Raw genomic sequence first — 21,867 nt, 5'->3', positions numbered from 1 at the left:
GGCAGTGAGCAGAGAGAACAGGACAAAATATATTTTCCAAGTTCCCTTTGGTGGTGTAACCCTTTGAGTCCCTGTTTGAAAATGCAAAGTTGCTAGTTGTGAGATCAACAAGCATGGCATTTGTAATGTCTTTGGAAAGTTAATCTAAGTTGTGGCAATTAAGTAAAATGTTAAGAAAGGCTGATGGACAGATTCAGAGCAGCAGAGGCAGTATAAAAAAACAGTAAATATAAGAAATGTTTACATCTAAAGGGATGTCTGGATGCCTTCTATTGTAAGGCAGCTTGTAACAACACAGACATTCCAAGCTGCTCTGCTGTTCTCAAACGGCCTTTGATGAATTGAAGCCTAGTAGTTGGTAACTTAAATGAATACTGTAGGGGGGTCGAGGGAAAATGAGTTGAACTTACCCGGGGCTTCTAACGGTCCCCCGCAGACATTCTGTGCCCGCGCAGCCACTCACCGATGCTCCGGCCCCGCCTCCGGTTCACTTCTGGAATTTCAGACTTTAAAGTCTGAAAACCACTGCGCCTGCGTTGCCGTGTCCTCGATCCCTCTGATGTCATCAAGAGCGCACAGTGCAGGCCCAGTATGGTCTGTGTCTGCGCAGTACACTCCTGGTGACATCTGCGGGAGCGAGGACACGGGCGTGCAGGCGCAGTGGTTTTCAGACTTTAATGTCAGAAATTCCAGAAGTGTACTGGAGGCGGGGCCGGAGCATCGGTGAGTGACTGCGCGGGCACAGGATGTCTGCGGGGGACCGTTAGAAGCCCCTGGTAAGTTCAACTCATGTTCCCCCCGACCCCCTACAGTATCCCTTTAAGGAACCTCTACCGCACATGTGAAAATATTGATGAATTAGCACAGTGAAGTGTAAAATACCGAATGCGGTATTTTAACCACTTCACAACTGAGGGATTTTACCCCTTGAGCACAAGAGCAATTTTCACCTTTCAGCGCTCCTTCCATTCATTCGTCTATAACTTTATCATTACTCATCACAATGAAATGAACTATATCTTGTTTTTTTTTGCCACCAATTAGGCTTTCTTTAGGTGGGACATTATGCCAAGAATTATTTTATTCTAAATGTGTTTTAATGGGAAAATAGGAAAAAATGTGGGAAAAAATTATTTTTCAGTTTTTGGCCTTTATAGTTTTTAAATAATGCATGCTACTGTAATTAAAACCCATGAAATGTATTTGCCCATTTGTCCCGGGTATAAAACCGTTTAAATTATGTCCCTATCACAATGTTTGGCGCCAATATTTTAATTGGAAATAAAGGTGCATTTTTTTCAGTTTTGCGTCCATCCCCAATTACAAGCCCGTAGTTTATAAAGTAACAGTGTTATACCCTCTTGACATAAATATTTAAAAAGTTCATTCCCTAAGGTAACTATTTATGTATTTTTTTTATTGTAATTTTTTTTTTTAATTACAAAAAAAAAAAAAAAAATTGGGGAGTTTGGGAGGTAAGGAGTTAATTTTTTGTGTAAAACTAATTTATTTGTATGTGAAAAATGCTTTAGGGTGTAGTTTTACTATTTGGCCACAAGATGGCAACAGTAACGCTTGCAGGAATTACTAGGAGGCTGGGAAACGGGGGTTTTTTTCACAATGATCGCGCTGCTTATCGGAGAAGCAGCGGATCATTGCAGGGCTTAGATCAAGGAAAGGGAATGGATTTTCCCATTCATTGATCTCCAGCGAGCGGCCGGCGGCGTGTTTATGAGCGGGAGTGCGCACTAGAGCGAGCAGGGGCGCGGGCAGCGGCGGGAGCGTGGAAAGTACGCATTTTTCCGTCCCTGGTGGTGAAAGGATAGAAAAAGGGACGAAGAAATGCGTACGCGTGAGGGTAAAGTGGTTAGGGACTGGGATTTTGTTATCGAACACCCTTTGATGAATTGAAGCCATAGTGTGTGTAATTCCTTAGTAGTTAACCACTTTGTCCACAGGTCAGTAGATATACGTCCTCTGGGACTTCATCTAAGCCCTAGGTTCTCAACGTGTGGTACGCGTACCCCAGGGGGTACTTCTGATGGTTCCAGGGGGTACTCGGGCTTCATATACTTAGCTAAGAACAACACATTTAGAGTTTAAGAAAATTACAAATCTGATATAAACAACTCTAAATTAGTACTTTAGCTAATTAAAAGCAATATTAAATGCTTGGACATGGTTTAGAACCATTTATCATGCACTGTGATTAAATATATATTTGTCAAGGGGTACTTGTGATAATGTTTACTATGCTAGGGGGTACTTCGTCAGTACACGGTGTTAAAAGGGGTACATACCAATAAAATGTTGAGAAACACTGATCTAAGCCACAGGTCAGTAGATCTACTGACCAAGCAGTGCTGTGCCGGATTGGGCATGCTCCTGTGCACATTTCTAGCACTATCTGATGCAGGACTAATTGGTGAATGGGAACATATGTTTCCTGAGCCAATGAAATTGATTTTTACTATTAAAAATACTTTTATTTTCTCATTTCATAGTGAAAAAAACACTCTGTAGCATTATTTCAGAATCAGATATCTTCACCATAAATTGTGACAGGAACATAATCTAAGTTTTGTGAAAAGCAGTAAGAATAGCCAAACAAAATTTGTGTTTTTTTATATACAGTAGCACTTTTTATTTTTAAACTGGAATTGGTAAAACTGAGAAATACATGTTTTTTTAATTTTTTTCTTTGTTTTCCCATTAAAATTCATAGAAGAAAAAATTGTTTGAGGGAAAAAAATGGCATACAATGAAAGCCTAGTTTGTTTTGAAAAAAACAATATATATTTCATTTCTGTGTCATAAGTACGGATAAAGTTATTTCTGATTAAATAGGGACATAGCTAAACTGTCAAAACTGCTCTGGTCAATAAGTTGAAAACAAGGTCTAGATGCGAACTGGTTAAGTATTGCTGCAGACTAGAGATTACATTTTACAGACAGGAGGTTTTGAATTAGGATCATACCATTTATTGGCTAATTTATATGAAAAACAGCAAGCTTTCAGCTACTAAGCATTCTTTAGACTCTATACCTGTTTTTAACAGCATTAGAACAAACAATCGGGAGCAGTTAGAGAGATTTTATGAAAATGTAAATGTCATCCAGATACATTAATTACAATAGATCTTGTAAGGATTGTGATATATTTATGACAAATAGATAAGACTATTGGTTTATTTAAAGGGACACTTAAGTCAAACAAAAAAAATGAGTTTTACTCACCTGGGGCTTCCAATAGCCCGCTGCAGCTGTCCGGTGCTGTCACCATCTCCCTCCGATCCTCCTGGCCCCGCCGGCAGCAACTTCCTGTTTCGGTGACAGGAGCTGACAGGCTGGGGACGCGAGTGATTCTTCGCGTTCCTGGCCACAATAGTGCCATCTATGCTGCTATAGCATATATCATATACCATATAGCAGCATAGAGGGTGCTAATATGTCTGGGAACGCGAAGAATCACTCGCGTCCCCAGCCTGTCAGCTCCTGTCACCGAAACAGGAAGTGGCTGCCGGCGGGGCCAGGAGGATCGGAGGGAGACGGCGAGGGCACCGGACAGCTGCAGGGGGCTATTGGAAGCCCTAGGTGAGTAAAACTCATTTTTTGTTTTGTTTGACTTAAGTGTCCCTTTAACACCTACACAGACTCAAGTTGACATGGAGATTTTTTTTTTAAAGACCCTACCCTGTTCAGTGTACGCTGCTGGAGCCTGGGAGCAGTAAACTATAAGTTACTGAGGAGGGGGAGGCACTCAAGGGGGCACAGTGATTCCCAGGGGGAGGGAGGGGGGGATCAAGTGCCCCAGCGTATTGCCGCCACTGTGCATGTGGGTTTTCACTGAAATCAGTGGCTACTGTAAAAAAAGAAAAAAAAAACACGAGTTAAAACAATGCAAAATGCACAGTTCTGGGGCAAAACGCTTTTGGGGAATCATCTGCGATTCCCATCAAGTGTGATCCCTGCCTGAGTGTACTACCTCAGGAGAAAATGGAAAATTAGGCTGGCCAGACATGATCAGTGCCACGGCATTGGTCATGTAGTCTTTACAAAATGGTTTGAGAGCTAGCCAGAAACCTTTCACAACAATTATTCCTCGTCCCTCAATAGGAAGAAAGTCTGTTGACATAATTGTGCTCTTCATCCTCTCATAGAATATATGTCGGCTCCTCTTCTTCTTTAGGTATTCAAGGCCATGAATGATTATGACTTGGGCTGCAGTCCTGGAGGAGGGAGGGACTTTAAGTCTGTCTTTATGGATGCCGGAGTGGCCTTTGTTTGTTCTGCCGGCTACAGTGACTTATTTGGTGAGAATTTCATTTTTTCCTCTCCCCTTATATACTTCTGTTCAGATAAAATCTGTGACCCAGGATGTGTAACTCCTGCTGCTCTGGACGGGAACAGGGCAGGTTCACACAGTACAGCATTTTACACCAGATATGACATAGCTGAAAAGGGGGCGGGGCTTCACAGAGGAGGAAGTTGTGTCATGTCACTACAACTCTGGTTCATCTCATTTATGCTCAGTGCCACTAACACGGACAAATGCCACAGGATGCTTCATTAAAGTAGATCTGAACTCAGAGCTTCCTCTTTGCTCTAAAAGGTTAGGCATAGCATGATAAACCTTAGAGGAAAAACATCTTCATTACAATTTATGGAAATCTTTAAATAAACTGGCGTTTTAACTGGATTAACTTCAAGGAAGCACAGATAGGGTTAAAGGACAACTGAAGTGAGAAGAATATGGAGGCTGCCATATTGATTTCCTTTTGAACAATACCAGTTGCCTGGCAGCCCTGCTGATTTACAGTATTTGGCTGCAGCAGTGTCTGAATAACACCAGAAACAAGCTTGCAGCTAATCTTGTCAGATCTGACATTAATGTCAGATACACCTGATCTGCTGCATGCTTATTCAGAGGCTATGGCTAAATGTATTGGAGGCAGTGGATCAGCAGGACAGTTAGGCAACTGGTATTGCTTAAAAGAAAATAAATATGGCAGCCTCCATATACCTCTCAATTCAGTTGTCCTTTAATCCTTAGTTTTTTCCTGCGTAGGAAAAGCCATGATGAGAGTCACAACTACTGATAAGGCTAATTACACGCTGATGTAGCTAAATAAACACATGCAGCTCAAAGAAATTGAATGAACACTTTTCATTGTGTGCTGTGCAAAAGTTCAGGTGAGCTTTAAGGGTGTTTGCTTGTATCTCTGCTCATAAATCAAGGGAGGAAATCTGAATAAAGGCCTACCAATATCATTGTAATATTTAGATCTAAACTGAGAGAAGTGCTATTTTATTAGCAAAAGTGGGACTGCAGTTTAAAGAGACATGTTGTGTGTTAGGCCAATTTGACATTTTGTTTTATTCTGAAGGATTTGGCTGCAGAGAGCCGCAGAGGAAGAAAAGATCCCTAGACTTTGCATCGCTTACCAAACAAAAAAGTAAGTGGGTATAATCTAGGACTTAGAAGTATTTTTTAGTTGTTAGAGTGTTAGGTGTTAATCTTTTCAAAAGAGTAAAATTGTTGGAGTGTAGAATAATAATGGTTGGTCATGTCTAGGAGAACTCATGTTATTTGTTTGATCAGCTGATAGATTTGCAAAGCTCTGATTTGCTGTAATCAAATCCTGCTTTAGCACATGGCCGTGTCTAGCAAATCAGAGACCTGCATACCTATCACCTGACCAAACTGATCACTTGCTTATCCATGAGTTCTCCTAGCTATAACCAGCACTAGTGTAGCAGAACACATGGAGACCTATGTGATCAGCTTGGTCAGGTGACTGATTTGTAAGCCTCTGATTTGTTAATTCCAGTCATGTGCAGCTTTTGTTTCCTGTGCAAGCTAGCTAAAGCAGGAAGTGATCATAGCCAATCAGAGCTTTACAAATTTATCACTTGATCAAACAGATCAAACTTTCCTTGTGAGTTCTGCTGCAATATATTAATTTTACAATGAGAAGCTAATAATTCAGGCTTGTATGCTAATTTAATGCATGTTTTACACATTTAGAAATGGGGCTAAAGAACTTACTTTCGATTTATTTTGATTGGCCCGGTTCACAGGTGCATAAAATGTGCATTAAATTTGCAGGTCACATGAAAAAATTAGCATCTTATTGACCAGGTCTTGTAGCGAGAGACTGTATGCAACTTTTTTACAGTGGCCCTGATGTCTCGCCAAGAGAGATCCCTTGGCCGGGTTTTGACAGAGCCCATTCCCCCCCTTCACCTTGCAGGCCCAAAGCCACTCTGCCATGCACCACATTGTTGCCCCCCCCCCCCCCCCCAGCAACAGAATGCATTTGTAGCCTGGGTACAAAACATGTGAAAAAAGCACAGGGGCACTAGGAACACAATCTGGTATAGAACGTTTCTGATCACATGTAGCCAGGAGATAGAGAAGTAGGTGGTGTGGGTTGCTTAATCAGGCAACCACTTTACTCGGCATGCGAGGATGCACCGTCCCCACTCAGCCTTGATGGCAGATGCTTGCAGCTCGAAAAATAAGAGAACTATGTGTGAATCATAAAATTCCATAACCACCGAACACCACGCCTAGCCTTAACCACCACCCCCTATGGCTAACCTTAACCCCCCACCCCCTAATGGCTAGCCTTAACAACCCACACCCCACGCCTAATCTTAACCACCCACCCCCCCATGGCTAACCTTAACCACCCCCCACGCCTAGACTTAACCACTCCTCATGGCTAACTCTAACCACCCACGCCAAGCCTTAACCTTCCCCCCACCCCCCTATGGCTAACCTTAACCACCCACCCCTCCATGGCTAACCTTAACCACCCACCCCCTACACCTAGCCTTAACCAATGGCTAACCTTATCCACCTCCCACCCTCCACGGCTAACTTTAACCTCCCATGCCTAACCTTAACCACCGTCCCTCCACGGCTAACCTTAACCACCCCCCACGCCTTATGAATCCCTTATCTACCCACCCTCCATGGCTAAACGCCCTTCCCTCTCCATGCCGGAATTTCACCACTTCACCCTAAAGGTGTTTTCACCCTAGCGGTCAGGAGCGATTTTCATCTTTCAGTGCTCATCCCTTTTATTTGCCAATAGCTTAAAGAGACACTGAAGCGAAAAAAAAAATATGATATAATGAATTGGTTGTGTACTATGAATAATTACTAGAAGTTTAGCTGCAAAGAAAATATTCTCATATTTTTATTTTCAGGTATATAGTGTGTTTTCTAACATTGCAGCATTCTCTAATATGTGCAGATTACACAACACTCAGCATTCAAAATGATTCTTTCAGAGCAGTCTGTGAACTAATGACCTCTCCTCTGGCAGAGAAAAAGACATTTGTTTACTTACAGTTGAGATAATAAAAGTCAGATAACAGCCCTCTCCACGACTTTGAAAGTCATAGAGCTTAATGGCTTGTTTGCATAGAGATAACAACTGGAGTTTCTCAACTCTTCCTGTACTGGAAACAATTAGACTAATGTATCTGATCTTAATGTTTTATTTCTTAGCTGTACTACACAAATCATAATATCATACATTTTTTTTCGCTTCAGTGTCTCTTTAATCACTACTAATCACAATGAAATGATCTATATCTTGTTTTTTTCCACACCAATTAGGCTTTTTGGGGTTGATATTTGTTTTCAGTAATTACTTTATTTTCTATGCATTTTAAAGGGAAAAACAAAGGAAAAAAATGAAAAAATACACTTTCTCCAATTGCATCCCCTATAGTTTTAATATAAACAGTTCTACTGTGCATAAAACCCACACATTTTATCTGCCTATTTGTCCTGGTTATCACAAGATTTTAATGAATGTCCCTAGTACAAAGTATGGTGACAATATATTATTTGGAAATAAAGGTGTATTTTTTCTATGGTGTTTTTTTTTCTCACTAATCTCACGTGCACGGGAACACACGTGCATGTGCGGGTGCATGTGCGGGAGCACGCACGGGAACACATGTGCACATGCGGGAGCGCGCACGTGCAGGCATGGGCATGTGCACGCGCACAGTGGCAGCAGCACTGTTTGACTTATAACAACTTCCTGGAGCCATTAAGTGGCTCTAGCAGGACGTTTTATAAGTCTGGTTGTCATTAAATGGTTCAATGGGCGCCTATGGCGGCGCCCAAACTTCTGCCTCTGGTAGGTGTCCAAATCTCCTGTCTTTAAAAGCCCTTAAAACAGAAAAAAGTGAGAAGAGGATTAATAAAAGTAATATCCCACTTCAGTTATTCTGAGACAACTTCTTTTGAGAATCATTCTTGTTTGCTATGTGCTGATAAAATGATTATATATGTTACGGCCAGAACCCGAAGTCTGGCCACTTCGGGTTCTGGCCGGTCAGTATGCGAAGTGGCCGGCTCCTGCGGCCAATGTGAGAAACGGGCTTCAGTTTCGGACTTTGGCCGGCCAGAACGCGTTGTAACTTCACGTGGCCGGCCAAGTCCCGAAGTCCCGCTCACCGCCGCCAGGAAGCCCCGCTCACCTCATCCCCTGCTGCGGCTGCCGCTAAGTATTCAGACCTCCGATCAGGGCGACCGTACCAGGGAGGCAGAGACAGGCATAATATTAGCAGCTGCCAGCTCACGCGAGACCCGCTGGACCCGAACACTTCAATGCAGAAGTGACGTCATTGAACACTTCTGCATATGAAGTGTGTGGGTCTGGGCGGGTAGCGTGCGCGCTGCTCTGCCTTTCTCCGCCTGGTGGTCGCCCTGATCGGAGGTCTGAGTACTTAGCGGCAGCAGGGGATGAGGTGAGCGTGGCTTCCTGGCGGCGCCTCCAGCAAAGCACCCCCAGCTATGCAAAGCCGCCCCCCCCGACCATGCAAAGCATTTCCAGCCACGACCAGCCCAGCAAAGACCCCCCCTGCCATGCACAGCCCCCCAGCAAAGCACCCACCACAGCCATGCACAGCCCCCCCAGCAAAGACCGCCCCAGCCATGCGCAGAACACCCACAGCCATGCACAGCCCCCTAGCAGAGCACCCACAGCCATACACAGCCCCCCAGCAGAGCACGCACAGCCCCCCAGCAAAGACCCCCCCCCCAGCCATGCACAGCCCCCCACAAAGCACGGACAGCCATGCACAGCCCCCAGCAGAGCACCCCCAGCCATGCACAGCCCCCCAGCAAAGCACCCCCAGCCATGCACAGCCCCCCAGCAAAGCACCCCCAGCCATGCACAGCCCCCCAGCAAAGCACCCCCAGCAAAGCACCCCCAGCCATGCACAGCCCCCCAGCAAAGCACCCCCAGCCATGCACAGCCCCCCAGCAAAGCACCCACCACAGCCATGCACAGCCCCCCAGCAAAGCACCCACCACAGCCATGCACAGCCCCCCCAGGAAAGACCCCCCCAGCCATGCGCAGAGCACCCACAGCCCTGCACAGCCCCCCAGCAGAGCACCCCCAGCCATGCACAGCCCCCCAGCAAAGCACCCCGAGCCATGCACAGCCCCCCAGCAAAGCACCCACAGCCATGCATTCCCCCTCATCTGTGACTTATCACCACTGTAATTTGATCTCTCCTCTGTGTCACCTGACTTCCACAGCAGAGCAGGTAATTTAAAAGCACAGGATGTTAACAATGTCTTCTCCCAAGAAAGCAGGATGTAGACACACTGCAGATTTATTGCAGGATTTGTATCAGCTGTAATTAAGAAATGCTTTTCTTTAAAAAAAAAAAAAAGATTAGTATGCTGTATCTTTCAGAGCAGAGAGGAAGTGCCATTAATGGTGCTGGACAGGACCCGGGATGTTCTGGGATTTCTGCGCTTTGGACTTTGGCCGACTGACTTTGGCCGTGTCTAGAACTGGCCGGCCAATGTCAGAAATTCCCAGCATTTTGGACTTTGGCCGACGTAAAATCGGCCAGTTCTAGAAATGGCCGGCCAATTCTAGAATTGGCCGATTTCTGGTTTTGGCCGTAACATATAGATCATTTGCTATGTTACAGAAAGCCCTCACTTTTCAGAATGAAGCTTTCACCTTTGCCGCTTGTCTGTGACTTCTTATCCTTCCTCCGCAGTGGATATTTATTCCCCCAATCGGCTGAAACAATGTTGCAAAAGCGGTATGACGCTGCTGAACCAACGCATGGACAGGAACTGCAAGAACAGAGCCAGCCGCGTATTAGATGCTGAGTGCAGCAAAGCCTTCCTGGACTGCTGCACATACGCGGAGGACCTGCGCAAGAAGATCACCCTGGAACGCCGCAAGCAACACACCATCGGGAGAAGTAAGTGTCGTGTTTATTAGTCACGGATGCAGAATTACTGGAACTAGGCTTATTTACGAGTCTTCGGCAGCTCTCTACGTTAAAGTGGCCCTCCAGAGCTATAAAGAAAATCCTGCAGCTTACTAGTAAAGAGACGTTATATTTACCTGAAAAGCCTTGTCCTGCAAAGCCGCCCCTGAAGACCCCACACCACTCGACTTTCAGCGCCTGGCCCCGCCTCCCCCTCTCCCAGGAAGAATGTCCCAAGATGTTTACTGCAGCCTGGCCCTGGAAGTTGTGTGATGCGGGGTCTTCGGGACGGCTTTGCAGGACGAGGCTTCTCGGGTAAATATAACCTATTTTTACTAGGAGGCTGCAGGATTTTCTTTATTACTCTGGAGGTCTGCTTTAAGCAGTACTTTCCTCCTTGTCTCCAGCATGCACCAACAGGAACCAACAACCCGCAGCCGTACAAATCATCTTATCAGAAATGCAAGTAGCACAGTGCCATCTACAGGCCAGATGTATGGACACTACAGTAAGGAGCGCTGAGAGTTCCAAGGGGTGGATGCTTGTTGTCTTGAAATGTTTAATCTTGCACGAAAATACTAGGTGTACTACCCATGTTTTGTAACTGGTGTCAGGGCCGGCACTACCATATGGGCAAAGGGGACAATTGCCTGAGGGCCCCAGTGTCCAAAGGGGCCCCCAAGTGACCCCATTACCCCACTAAATTATGTGACTCAGAGCCCCAGTGATTTTTTTTGAGCCATGAGTGGTAATTTCTGCAATCTTACGACCTGGATACAGGAGCGCAATCACGCAAACGACATTTAGCGATGTGTGCCGATAACGACCATCAGTGTGGATCGGATCTTCAAGATCCCCAATGACTCCACGCAAAGTAACGGGATTGCTTGACTACTTGTTCGTGCTCGTTGTGTAACAACGTGTGACGTTACGAACAGGAAGAGGTGTTGCTGAACGCTCATCAACAAGAAGACGTCATTGGACCTGTCTGGTGGCGAGTACTCAGGAGAGAGAATCCAAAGACATAACAATAAAAGTTGTTTAGGTGATACCTTTAACCAGAGCCGGGACAAGGTCCTCCAGCACCCAAGGCTGAGACACCAAAGTGCGCCCCTCCATCCCTCCCACCCCAGCCGTCACACACTGATTGCTATTAGACTAAGAAGCACCCCAGGGCCCCCAACACCTTAATCTCTAGTTATCTGGCTTTCAGTCACTGCCATGTATCCACTTTTCTTATTTCTCTCTGCTTCAAACACAATAGGGGAATGAGTGAGTGTTGCACCACTCCTACACTGCTCCCTGAGGCTGGAGCCTCTCTCGCCTCTGCCTCGGTCTGGCCCTGCCTTAAACTGTACAAGATTTATTTGCAAGCTTTTGAAACTGTAAAAGACTTCAGAGGCGACAAAATAAGAGTAGTTTTACTTACCCTCTAGCTCTTAAAGTTTTTGTATCCCTCGCCTCAGCTGAATTGAATTCAGCTGCTGACCGAGGGTCCGAAATTACAATTGATAATCGAGTAATGTGTGGGCACTGTAAGGTGCATACAAGCATCTAATCTTGATTGGCCAATTTTACATCTTCAATGATCGGAAATCAGATTGGACATGTTGGAAATAATCTGGCAGTAAATCTGCCAAAAAATCTCATCGTGTGTACCTAGCATAAATAAACTCTCAAATTACGTGGTAAAATTGGTCAATCAAGTGTTGTTTTTGTGGTGTGTAATAGGTACAGCAAATTTATTTTAGTGCTTTGAGTCTTACAGTGCCTATACAAATGTGCTATGCAAATACAAAATGCAAATATGCTATGCAAATGTTATCATTGTAATTCTTATACTGGCACTGCTCCAATTTGTACTGAACTCAGCTGCTCATCTCATTCATCTTTCTTCTCAATCTTCCTCTGCTGCTCCTCTCTGTCAAGCTCTTCACTGGCTGCCAATTAACCAGAGGATCCAGTTCAAACTCTTAAGGTGGCCATACACTGGCCCGATTTGCGGCAGTTTCGACAGCAGATTCGATCACTGGGATCGAATCTGCTGCCAATCGTTTGCGCAACACGCACCCGCCGATCCGATTTCCCCCCGAAATCGGATCGGTCCGTCGATCGCGCCGTGCGGGAAATTACCCTCGATCGCCCGCGGGTAGGGAGCGCGTCGCTAGCGGCGGCCGATCCGATCAGGTATACATTACCTGAGGCTGGCTCCCGGGCATCCCGTCCGTCACTGCTCCCGTCATGGCGCCTCCGGCATCCTCGCATAACTTCCGCTGTCATGCCAGTGACAGCGGAAGTACAACTAGAGGGCGCTCTATTTGAACTTCCGCTGTCACTGGTGTGATAGCTTAAGTTCTATGCGGATGCCGGAGCCGGAGGTGCCACATGACGGGGACATCACGCCCGGGAGCCAGCCTCAGGTAATGTATACCGGCGGGGGGAGCGGCGGCAGCACCACCACAACAGATTGTGATCGGTTTCAGGCTGAAATCGATTCACAATCTGTTTGCAGGAAAGGCAGCCATACGATCCCTCTCTGATCAGATTCGATCAGATAGGGATCTGTCAGCTGGTCGATCTGATGGCACATCGACCAGTGTATGGCTGCCTTTAACCCTAACCTACAAAGCCCTCCACAATCTCTCCCCCTGTAAATATCCTCACTAGTTTCCAGATATCAACCCAATCGCAATCTCAGATCTGCTCATGATCTTTTTTTGTCCTCCTTTAGAATCACCTCCTCTCATTCACGTATACAAGATTTCCCCCGTGCTTCACTCCTCCTCTGGAATCCTCCTCCACAACACATCTGCCACTCTCCAACCTTACTTTCACACCAAGATGTTGCGTTTTAGGGAACATTAAGGTCGCATAACGTGCCTCTAACGCAATGCGTGGTGGTGTTTAAGTTGGGCGTCAGATTGAGCCACGTTATTCGGCTCTCAAAGCAGCCGCTTCAGGATAGTGATGAGAAGTCCGGATCTTTTTAAGTATTCGGATCATTTGAATCGGATCATTGAAAAGATCCGGATCTTTGAACCAAATCATTTGAATCATTTTACTAGGGAAGCAGACTGGGGGTGAAATGACTAGCAGGACAGGACTTTCCCTGCACTGTACATTCTGTATGGTCCTGTTTCTTCCAGCCAGACATCCACTGTGAACCGAATCTTTCATTGTGAAGATCCGGATGATTCGACTCACAAAAAAGATCCGGATCAAATGAACGATTCGTTCATGATCCGGACAACACTACGAGTCCCACCACAAGTCACCACAGTGCAGTGAATATTAGCCATGTGGCTAGTCACTGAGCATGTGCAAACAATCTAACAGATCTATAGGGGTATAAGTACAACATGTTGCACTTTCATTTAACGTGCAGCGTTATACCCTAACGCAATGTGTGCACTGTGAACAGCACATTGATTTTACAGTGCTGTGAGTTAGGCTGCATTACTGACTGCTGTAACGTGGGACTTTAACGTCCCACTGTGAAACCAGCCTAAATGTGCCCTAAAATCTTACTTTTTCGGACAAGCATACGCTTTGCCTTAGGCCATTCCTCCTTTGACCTAAGGTCAAATTGCACTCCTACTAGATACCCTAAAAACACCTTGCTTCTAGGTATGTTTACTACCCCTCCAGTCCTTTAGATTGTAAGCTCGCAAGGGCAGGGCTCTCTCACGATTTTATGTCTTGGAATTTGATATACGTTTTATTCATCATATTACTTTTGGTACTGTAATTCTGTAATACCAATTCTGTATTTTGTATATTGGTGTATACCATCCATTGTTTGTATTATTATTTACCCCATGTTTGGGTCTTATTTTGTACAGCGTCACGGAATATGTTGGCGCTTAATAAATCAATAATATTAAGGCCGGTTTCACACTGCCAACTGGCGTTTTTGATGCAGTGCGATTGGATGGTCACATCGCAACACCAAAAAAAGCCTTTCTAGATACCTGCGCTAATGCGCTGTAATGGAATTCAGGCTCTCTAGCACTCACTTCCTGTGGCGGAAATCTGCATTGCTACAAAGTGGCCTGAAAAACGTGCTCCCTCACATGGGCGCAGAAACGCCGACTGGTTTAAAACCTGTGCGTCGCCATAGACTAACATGACTTCCGGTCGGCGCATGTCACCGCTGAAGTCCGCCTATAATACTCTGATGCCTGCACGCAGGGCCGGGCCGAGGCGAAGGCGAGAGAGGCTATAGCCTCAGGGCGCAGTGTAGGACGGCGCACATCTCGCTCAGCTATCATTCCCCTATTGTGTTTGAAGCAGAGAGAAATAAGAAAAGGGAAGTGACTGCAGGCCAGATAACTAGAGATTAAGGTGTTGGGGAGGAGTGGTTTGGGGGCCCAACCTTGCGTGACTGCTAGGGTGGGAGGGATGGAGGGGCGCACTTTGGTGCCTCAGCCTTGGGTGCTGGAGGACCTTGTCGCAGCTCTGCCTGCATGTTAAATTAGATACTTCCGGTGCCTCGCACTGGATCAGGACTTTCATTGACTGGATCATAGACTTTCATTGCTGTAGCGTTACTCTGCGTCATAATAGGGAAACACAACGCAATGAAAATGCCCCAGTGCGAAAGGGGCCTGAAGCCTAACTGTGTCTTCCACCCACAGCCCAGAAAGTTGACGATGAAGAGCTGGAGTTCGTAGATGAAAGCGAAGTTAATATCCGCTCTAAGTTCCCGGAAAGCTGGTTATGGAAGACTATCCCCTCCGTGAACAGGAAGCACACGTATGTGGATCGTCAATGAACACGTACAAAACTGCACAATTTATTTCCACATGAGTTTTTTTTTATCATAGACTAGAGCTACCAAAAATGTTTTTGTGAAAATGCATTGGCTGCGGCATTGTTCGGGCGCTTGTGGCACTGAATGCTGCACATTTTTGCGTGTGCCACATAGCCAAGTTTCAAAATATGAATGGATTTGAGAGGTTAGGGTTAGAGGGTATTTGGCTAAGGATCCTAGGGTGGGTTAGGGGAAGGCGAGGATTAGTGGCTGGACAGTGTACTGGTTAAGGGCTCAGCCTTTGACGTGGGAGACCACCCTGGCTAGAGTCCTGGATAGGGTCAGTATCTATTCAGTAAGGAGTTCAAGGCAAGACACCCTAACACTGCAGGGTGGCCTCTTGAGCGCATTCCCAGTGGCTGCAGCTCTTGAGCGCTCTTGAGTACAACAGGAGAAAAGTGCTATACAAATGTTCAGATTATTGTTAGGGCAGATCTATCAGTAAAGTAAGTATATAAAGTAAGTTTACAGATTAGTACACAGCCTAGAAAAGCGCTTTTACCAGAAATGCAGCACGCAGTGGAGCACCAGGAGGGGGGAAAAAACGCCCCAAAACGCAAAATGCTTGCGTTTTCGGTTTTAGGTGTGAATGAAGCCTTACAGCCAAACTCCTAGACCCATAGTTTTCTTTTGTTGATAGTTTATAGGTTTTTCTGAATACCATGGTTTTTTCACATATAAATTCTGTATTATGTAATTTTTGCACATGGTGAGAACACTCTCTGAGTGTTTGTTGCTAGCTTATTAATATTGCAGGATGTATTTGCTATTTGTACCGTTTATTCTATCTGTTTGATTTTGTACCATTATTCTTTACGTCCATTGGTTACAATGTACCCAATTTGCCAATAAGCGATTTTTTTGAATTCTCTTTGTAGACCTGTACAAAATAATTGCTGATTGTGAATAAAGTATTCAAAAAAAAATAAACAATAAGACATTAACAAAATTAGGATTCCTTTGTTCCAGTGAAACTCTGCATGTTCCCGACTCTATTACCACATGGGAGATACAAGGAATCGGAATGTCTAAGGAGAAAGGTAAGAGAAAAATCTTCAAACTGTATCCGGTACTATTCAGTGCTGTTGGGGAAGAAAAAGTTGAAAGACAACCAGGCCAGTTTTTGACCATACAGTCCAAAAATTAAGTCTCTTGTTCATCTCTAAGGTGCTCCCCCAATCCTCCCAGTTCTGCAGAGTTTTGCAGGGAAGTATGCTGTCAGAAGAGATCAGGGTAATTACTTCCTCCAACCGATGAGGCTTATAGGCTTATGCTTCCAGGCATCGTGTCATGTGACAGTGATGTCACATCCAAAGGATGCCTGGAAATGGAAATATTATGTCAGCACCATCTGTGAGGCGGATGTATCATTCCTCCGCTGGTAAGTTGAAGGACGGTTCACCCTGTTGCTGCTCAAATTCCCGGCGGCGTTAAATACTAGTCGTAGCAACTCAGAGGGAGGAGTCATTTGGAGTCCAGCGATGGTTGGAACTCCGAATTACCCTTATGCACCCAGCGCACTATAGCATCTGTGCTATAGCAGCACCCAGCTTCTACCAAAACCACCTGCTTCAGGTGTGAGGGGCACACCGTTGTTAACTGCTAAACTCGGCAGAAAACAACATTGAGAACTTCTGCTTTCAGTTTCTATATGTTCTGCTAGTAGAGAGAGATTAAAGCATTGCTAAAATTTACAGCATGAGTTCTGCCGACTGAGATCAAAAGCAATGCACTTATCTCAAACGAGATAGCTCTATTGAATCTGCTAATGGGTTAAACCAACATGGGCTTATCCACTACTTGACACCATCCCCTCTTATTTCCATAGTTCAGAACAGTCTTGCTGATGATATCTGTGCAGTGAGTTTGTACAGTGATCCTACCCAGCAGATTTGATTACTCTGCCCTAACATGGCCACTTGACCTTAATTTCAATCGCTTTCCAGCCCACATTGATCAGTTATGAATTGGACCGGAAAGGAAATATGATTGATCTGGGGTGGGGAGGTAGATCGACAGACTACGGTGTTTCACTGCATCGAGCAGTGCAGTGCTGAGGATCGATAGATTTATCTGAATTCTATTGAATATCTATGTGCAGTATGTGGAAGGAAGAGATTCCTCTGTGATCAGATTCAGATCAATCTACAAGTGTATGGCCACCTTCAGGCTGTTGCTCCGAACAATCAACCTCGATTGTTCAGATGACAGTCTTGCCTGTCTATACATAGATTTAAGGTGGCCATACACCATACAATTAAAAGATCCAATTTTACACCAAATGGATAATACAATCGGTTGTCCCGAAAAATCAAAAGTTTTTTTTTTGTTTTCGATAGAGAAATCTGATTAAATTTCCTTTTTTTGTTGTATTTTTTTGAGATTGGACATGTTGGAAAATTCAGAACAATTTTATCAAGAATTGTATGGTGTGTTGAATTGTATTCAAGCAGAAAAAAAATTGTATTTAACTATTCAGGTGTGGCCAGCTTAACCTATTGGGAACTGGCTGCCTAACCCCTCTTAAGGACCAGGCGTTTTTGCATGGGGGGGCGCGTTTGTGGGGTCAGGCAGCCGGAACCCCAGTGTGGCATGCTGGGCTGTGTGTCCCCCCTGTAGCCATCAGCCTTCACTCACCTTCCAGGCTCCAGTGATGAGCCGCAGTAGACCCCTCTGCTCCGGCCGGCATCCCTGCTCCCACTGCCGCTCAGTTACGGGTCGCGGCTTGATGGCATCATCAAGCCGAGACCCGGCGCTGACATCAAAGGGAGCAGAGATGCCGGCCAGAGCGGTGAGGAGCGCCGATCATCGGGGGAACGGCAGGGAGGTGAGTGGATCCTCTTCTTCCCCCTCTACCGCAACAGCTGTCACAGTGATCACTACGATTGTAATGATCATGTGATCAGCAGCCATACGCGATGGCTGCTGATCACTGAGGGGAGATATCATCTGTCCTATGGCAGCTTAATCTCCCCTCTCGGGTGCGCACGATCTCTCGGGAGCGGAAACCGCGAGTGGCGTAGATCCTACGCCGCATCAGGCTAGAACAGCCACAAGTGCGGCGAAGGATCTACTATGGATGGTCCCCAAAAGGTTAAGGCCGGTTTCACGCTGAAAACTGGCAGCAGCGATGCACATCGCACCGCCAGAAACAGGCCTTCAGGGAACACCGCGTTCGTACGCAGTGTACCCTGTCTGGCCACCAGCCAAGCAGGAAGTGAGGCGTGCTTGCCGTCACTTCCTGTTTCAAGGATGCGGAAGTGCATGTATTGTTAAAATAGGCTTCTGCGCATGCGTGCTGCAACACCAACATTTTTAAAATTCCTGCGTCGCCATAGAGTAATATGACTTCCGGTCCGACACAGCGCAACGCAGATACGTATGGCAACGTAGTTTTATCCTAGCGTCGGGGATGCAGCGAGAATGTCACTTCAGATGTGTTGCACAGTAACGTGGCAGTATGAAAGTCTCCATAGACTTTCAATGCCCTTGCGGTAAAAATACCGCATCCCACCACCCCGATGCGAAAGGGCTCTATGGCCTCAATTCACTAAACTTATCTCCTGTCTTTAATAACTCTTCTAGAGTTGTTATCATGGTGATAAGGCATGTAGTATTCAGGAAACATTTTACCTCAGGCAAGCCTAAAGTTAACTCTTCTGTCTTTAAATTAACTCTCCAATCCTTAAAATAACTCCAGAGTAAAGGTCCGTACACACGCCGGACTTTAGGCAACGACGGGTCCGTCGTTGCCTCCCGCTGGGTGGGCGTGCCAGCGACAGTCCGGCGTGTGTACGCTCTGTCGTCAGACTGATACGGCTGTTTCTGAGCGATCCGCCCGGCGGATCGCTCAGAAACAGCCGTATCAGTCTGACGACAGAGCGTACACACGCCGGACTGTCGCTGGCACGCCCATACAGCGGGAGGCAACGACGGACCCGTCGTTGCCTAAAGTCCGGCGTGTGTACGGACCTTTAAAGACAAGCTGTTAATTAGCTGCATGTGAAAATAACTACAGGGGAGGTAAATTAACTACAGAGGAGGTCAATTAACTACAGAGGAGGTAAATTAACTACAGGGGAGGTAACTTAAGGAATGAAGAGGTAAGATAACTCTCTCACGTGTGGAGGTAAGTTTTCTCTTGCCTTATTATCTCTAGCATGATCTTAGTGAATTGAGGCCTAAGTCTCTGATAATCTCTCAATGTCTGCAGGATTCTGTGTAGCTGCACCAGCAAAGGTGAAGGTCTTTAAGGAGTTCCATATTCACATGAGGGTCCCGTACTCTGTGAAGAGAATGGAGCAGGTGGAGCTGCGACCTGTGCTGTATAACTACTATGATGAGGAAGTGATGGTGAGTAGAGTTCTGGCTGCCACAGTGACCAAGATTCCCAACATCTGAATCTAGTCTTGTTTCTGCAATCCACTGAACTGGGTTAGATATTCAGCATGTATGAATAACATATGTAAGTTATACATTTGTCCTTCAAAGTTTTTAATACAAGTCAGTTGCATGACTCACCTATTTAGATGGCATACGTGAATTTTGGGTGCCATGGAAAATTGGGCGCAGGAACCGTGCCGATAGGAGAATATCTGTAGATTTACCAATACTCTACTATTTAAAGTGTTCATTTTCGTTAGTAAAATATTGGTAATTTTAACTGATATTTTACTATAGCTAAACCTAATCCTTCTCTCACACAGAACCCTGCACTACCGATGCCTAATCCTAACCCCATCCCCGGTAGTGCCTAACTAAGACACCACCTAGTGGTGTCTAACCCTAAGAATTACCCTGGTGTTGCCGAACCCTAAGACCCCCCCCCCCCCAGTGCTTCCTAACCATAAACCCCCACAGTGGTTCCTAACCCTAAGACCCCCTGGTGGTGTCTAACTCTAAGACCCCCCCCCAATGGTGCATAACCTTAAGCGCCCCCCCCCCCCCCTTGGTAGGCCCAACCCTAACACCCCCCTGGTTGTGTCTAACACTAAGACCCCCCTGGTGAGGCCTAACCCTAAGACCCCCCCGGTGGTGCTTAACCCTAAGACCCTCCTGGTGGTGCCTAACCCTAAGACCCTCCCTCCAGTGGTGCCTAACCCTAAGACCCCCCCTGCACAAAACCCCCTTCCTGATGCATAACCCTAACCACCTCCTGCCACAAACTCCCTTCTGCCCCCCCCGTACTTCCCCCCCCCCAACTGTCCCCTCTATACCAAAAATGATAATGAATTTCCCCTTTGTTGCTGGCTTCAAAACCCCCGCAAAAAAAGATTATTATTGGGTGGCACCTGCAGCCCGAATTTCCTTTTTGCCAGTATATTCAATTGAAGTCTATGGCAGCGCCTGATTTGTCCAGAAGCTGCATGGGTCCAATTTGCCAGATATCAGTAAGATTTTCGCATTAGTGATCTTTTAAGCACTTCACCCCCAAGGGTTTTTATCGTAACGGACCAGAGCAATTTTCACCTTTCAGAGCTCCTCCCATTCATTTGCCGATAACTTTATCACTACTTGTCACAACGAAATGATGTATGATATTGTTTTTTCACTATCAATTAGGCTTTCTTTGGGTGGTACATTATGCTAAGAATTATTTTACTCTAAATGCATTTTAACAGGAATAATAAGAAAAAATTGAGAAAAATGTATTATTTCTCAGTTGTCGGCTATTATAGTTTTAAAATAAAACATGCTACTGTGAATAAGACCCACATATTTTATTTGCCCATTGGTCCTGGTTATTACAACGCTTAAATTATGCCCCTAGTACAATGTATGGCAACAATATTTTATTTGGAAATAAAGGTGCATTTTTTCAGTTTTGCGTCCGTCACTAATCACTAGCCCATGTATGCAAATATAACAGTAATATACCCTCATGCCATACATAGTAAAAAAAAAAAAAAAAACGGATTCCCTAACTTTTTTAAATGCTGTCTTTTTTATTTTTTATGCAGGTTTTATTTTGGTAACTAGGGAGGGGGGGCAAGGGAGGGGGGACAGAGATATTAATTTATTTTTATTTAATTTACAATGTGTATTTTTACTTATGCATGAATTTTTTTTTACCACTAGATGTCTTCACACTCACTGTTTCTATGTTTCGAACGAGCACAGAGACAGCATTTGTTACAGCAAAGCTCATTGGCTTTTCGTTGAAGCCATGATCTTTGCCTTACAGGCACGTTGATTGGTTCAGGGAAGACTTCTTCCCTTTCACCAATCGCGACTCTGCGGGTTCCAACTGGTACCCACGGTGGGGAGGGGGAGCATGCGTCCATGGAAGTAGAGGCAGGGGAGGACGTTTTAAAACGTAGCGTGGGTGGGTAGTGGTTAAGCTAGGTTGTGACTACTGTGATAACTTCAAAATTATTACTTTGCCCGTCTCTCTGGCGCAGGTTAAAGTCTACATGAAGAAGGTGGAGGATGTCTGCAGTCCCACTAACGCTGATGGAAACGCCTTGGAGCAGATTGTAACTGTAGCTCCCCATTCCGCTCAGTCTGTCCCATTCACTTTGGTTCCAATAGGAGAGACCAGTCCAGTGGTGACGGTGATGGCTCTCGGTCTCGGATCAATTGGCATATCCGATGCGGTGGAAAAAGTCCTTCGGATCGAGGTGAGGAACGATGTTCTATGTCCAAAACTGCCTAAGCTAAGCAACGTGTAACATTGGCCCCTCCTCCTTAAATAGTCTTATTATTATTTTTTATTTATAGAGCACAAACAACTTCCATATTGCTGTATATAGTACAAAACAAATAGTGGGCAGCATAGGTACATG

General features: G+C 45.4%; 2 protein-coding genes across 2 annotated transcripts in view; one reads left to right on the top strand and one right to left on the bottom strand.

Moving 5' to 3' along the window:
* Positions 1-21,867, bottom strand: part of EGFL8 (EGF like domain multiple 8) — a 309,298-nt gene that overhangs the window by 159,956 nt on the left and 127,475 nt on the right. The window lies entirely within an intron of this gene.
* Positions 1-21,867, top strand: part of LOC137528756 (complement C4-B-like) — a 158,322-nt gene that overhangs the window by 68,453 nt on the left and 68,002 nt on the right. Inside the window, exons 16-22 of the mRNA XM_068250296.1 lie at positions 4,190-4,313; positions 5,388-5,456; positions 10,051-10,260; positions 14,907-15,024; positions 16,052-16,122; positions 19,296-19,435; positions 21,484-21,702. Coding sequence (XP_068106397.1) covers positions 4,190-4,313; positions 5,388-5,456; positions 10,051-10,260; positions 14,907-15,024; positions 16,052-16,122; positions 19,296-19,435; positions 21,484-21,702 — 951 coding nt within the window. The remainder of the gene's footprint in view (positions 1-4,189; positions 4,314-5,387; positions 5,457-10,050; positions 10,261-14,906; positions 15,025-16,051; positions 16,123-19,295; positions 19,436-21,483; positions 21,703-21,867) is intronic.

Source organism: Hyperolius riggenbachi, chromosome 8 (genome assembly GCF_040937935.1).
Source record: "Hyperolius riggenbachi isolate aHypRig1 chromosome 8, aHypRig1.pri, whole genome shotgun sequence".
NCBI lineage: Eukaryota > Metazoa > Chordata > Amphibia > Anura > Hyperoliidae > Hyperolius > Hyperolius riggenbachi.
Note: the sequence above shows the minus strand (reverse complement) of the source record. Positions and strands in the feature narration are given on the sequence as shown.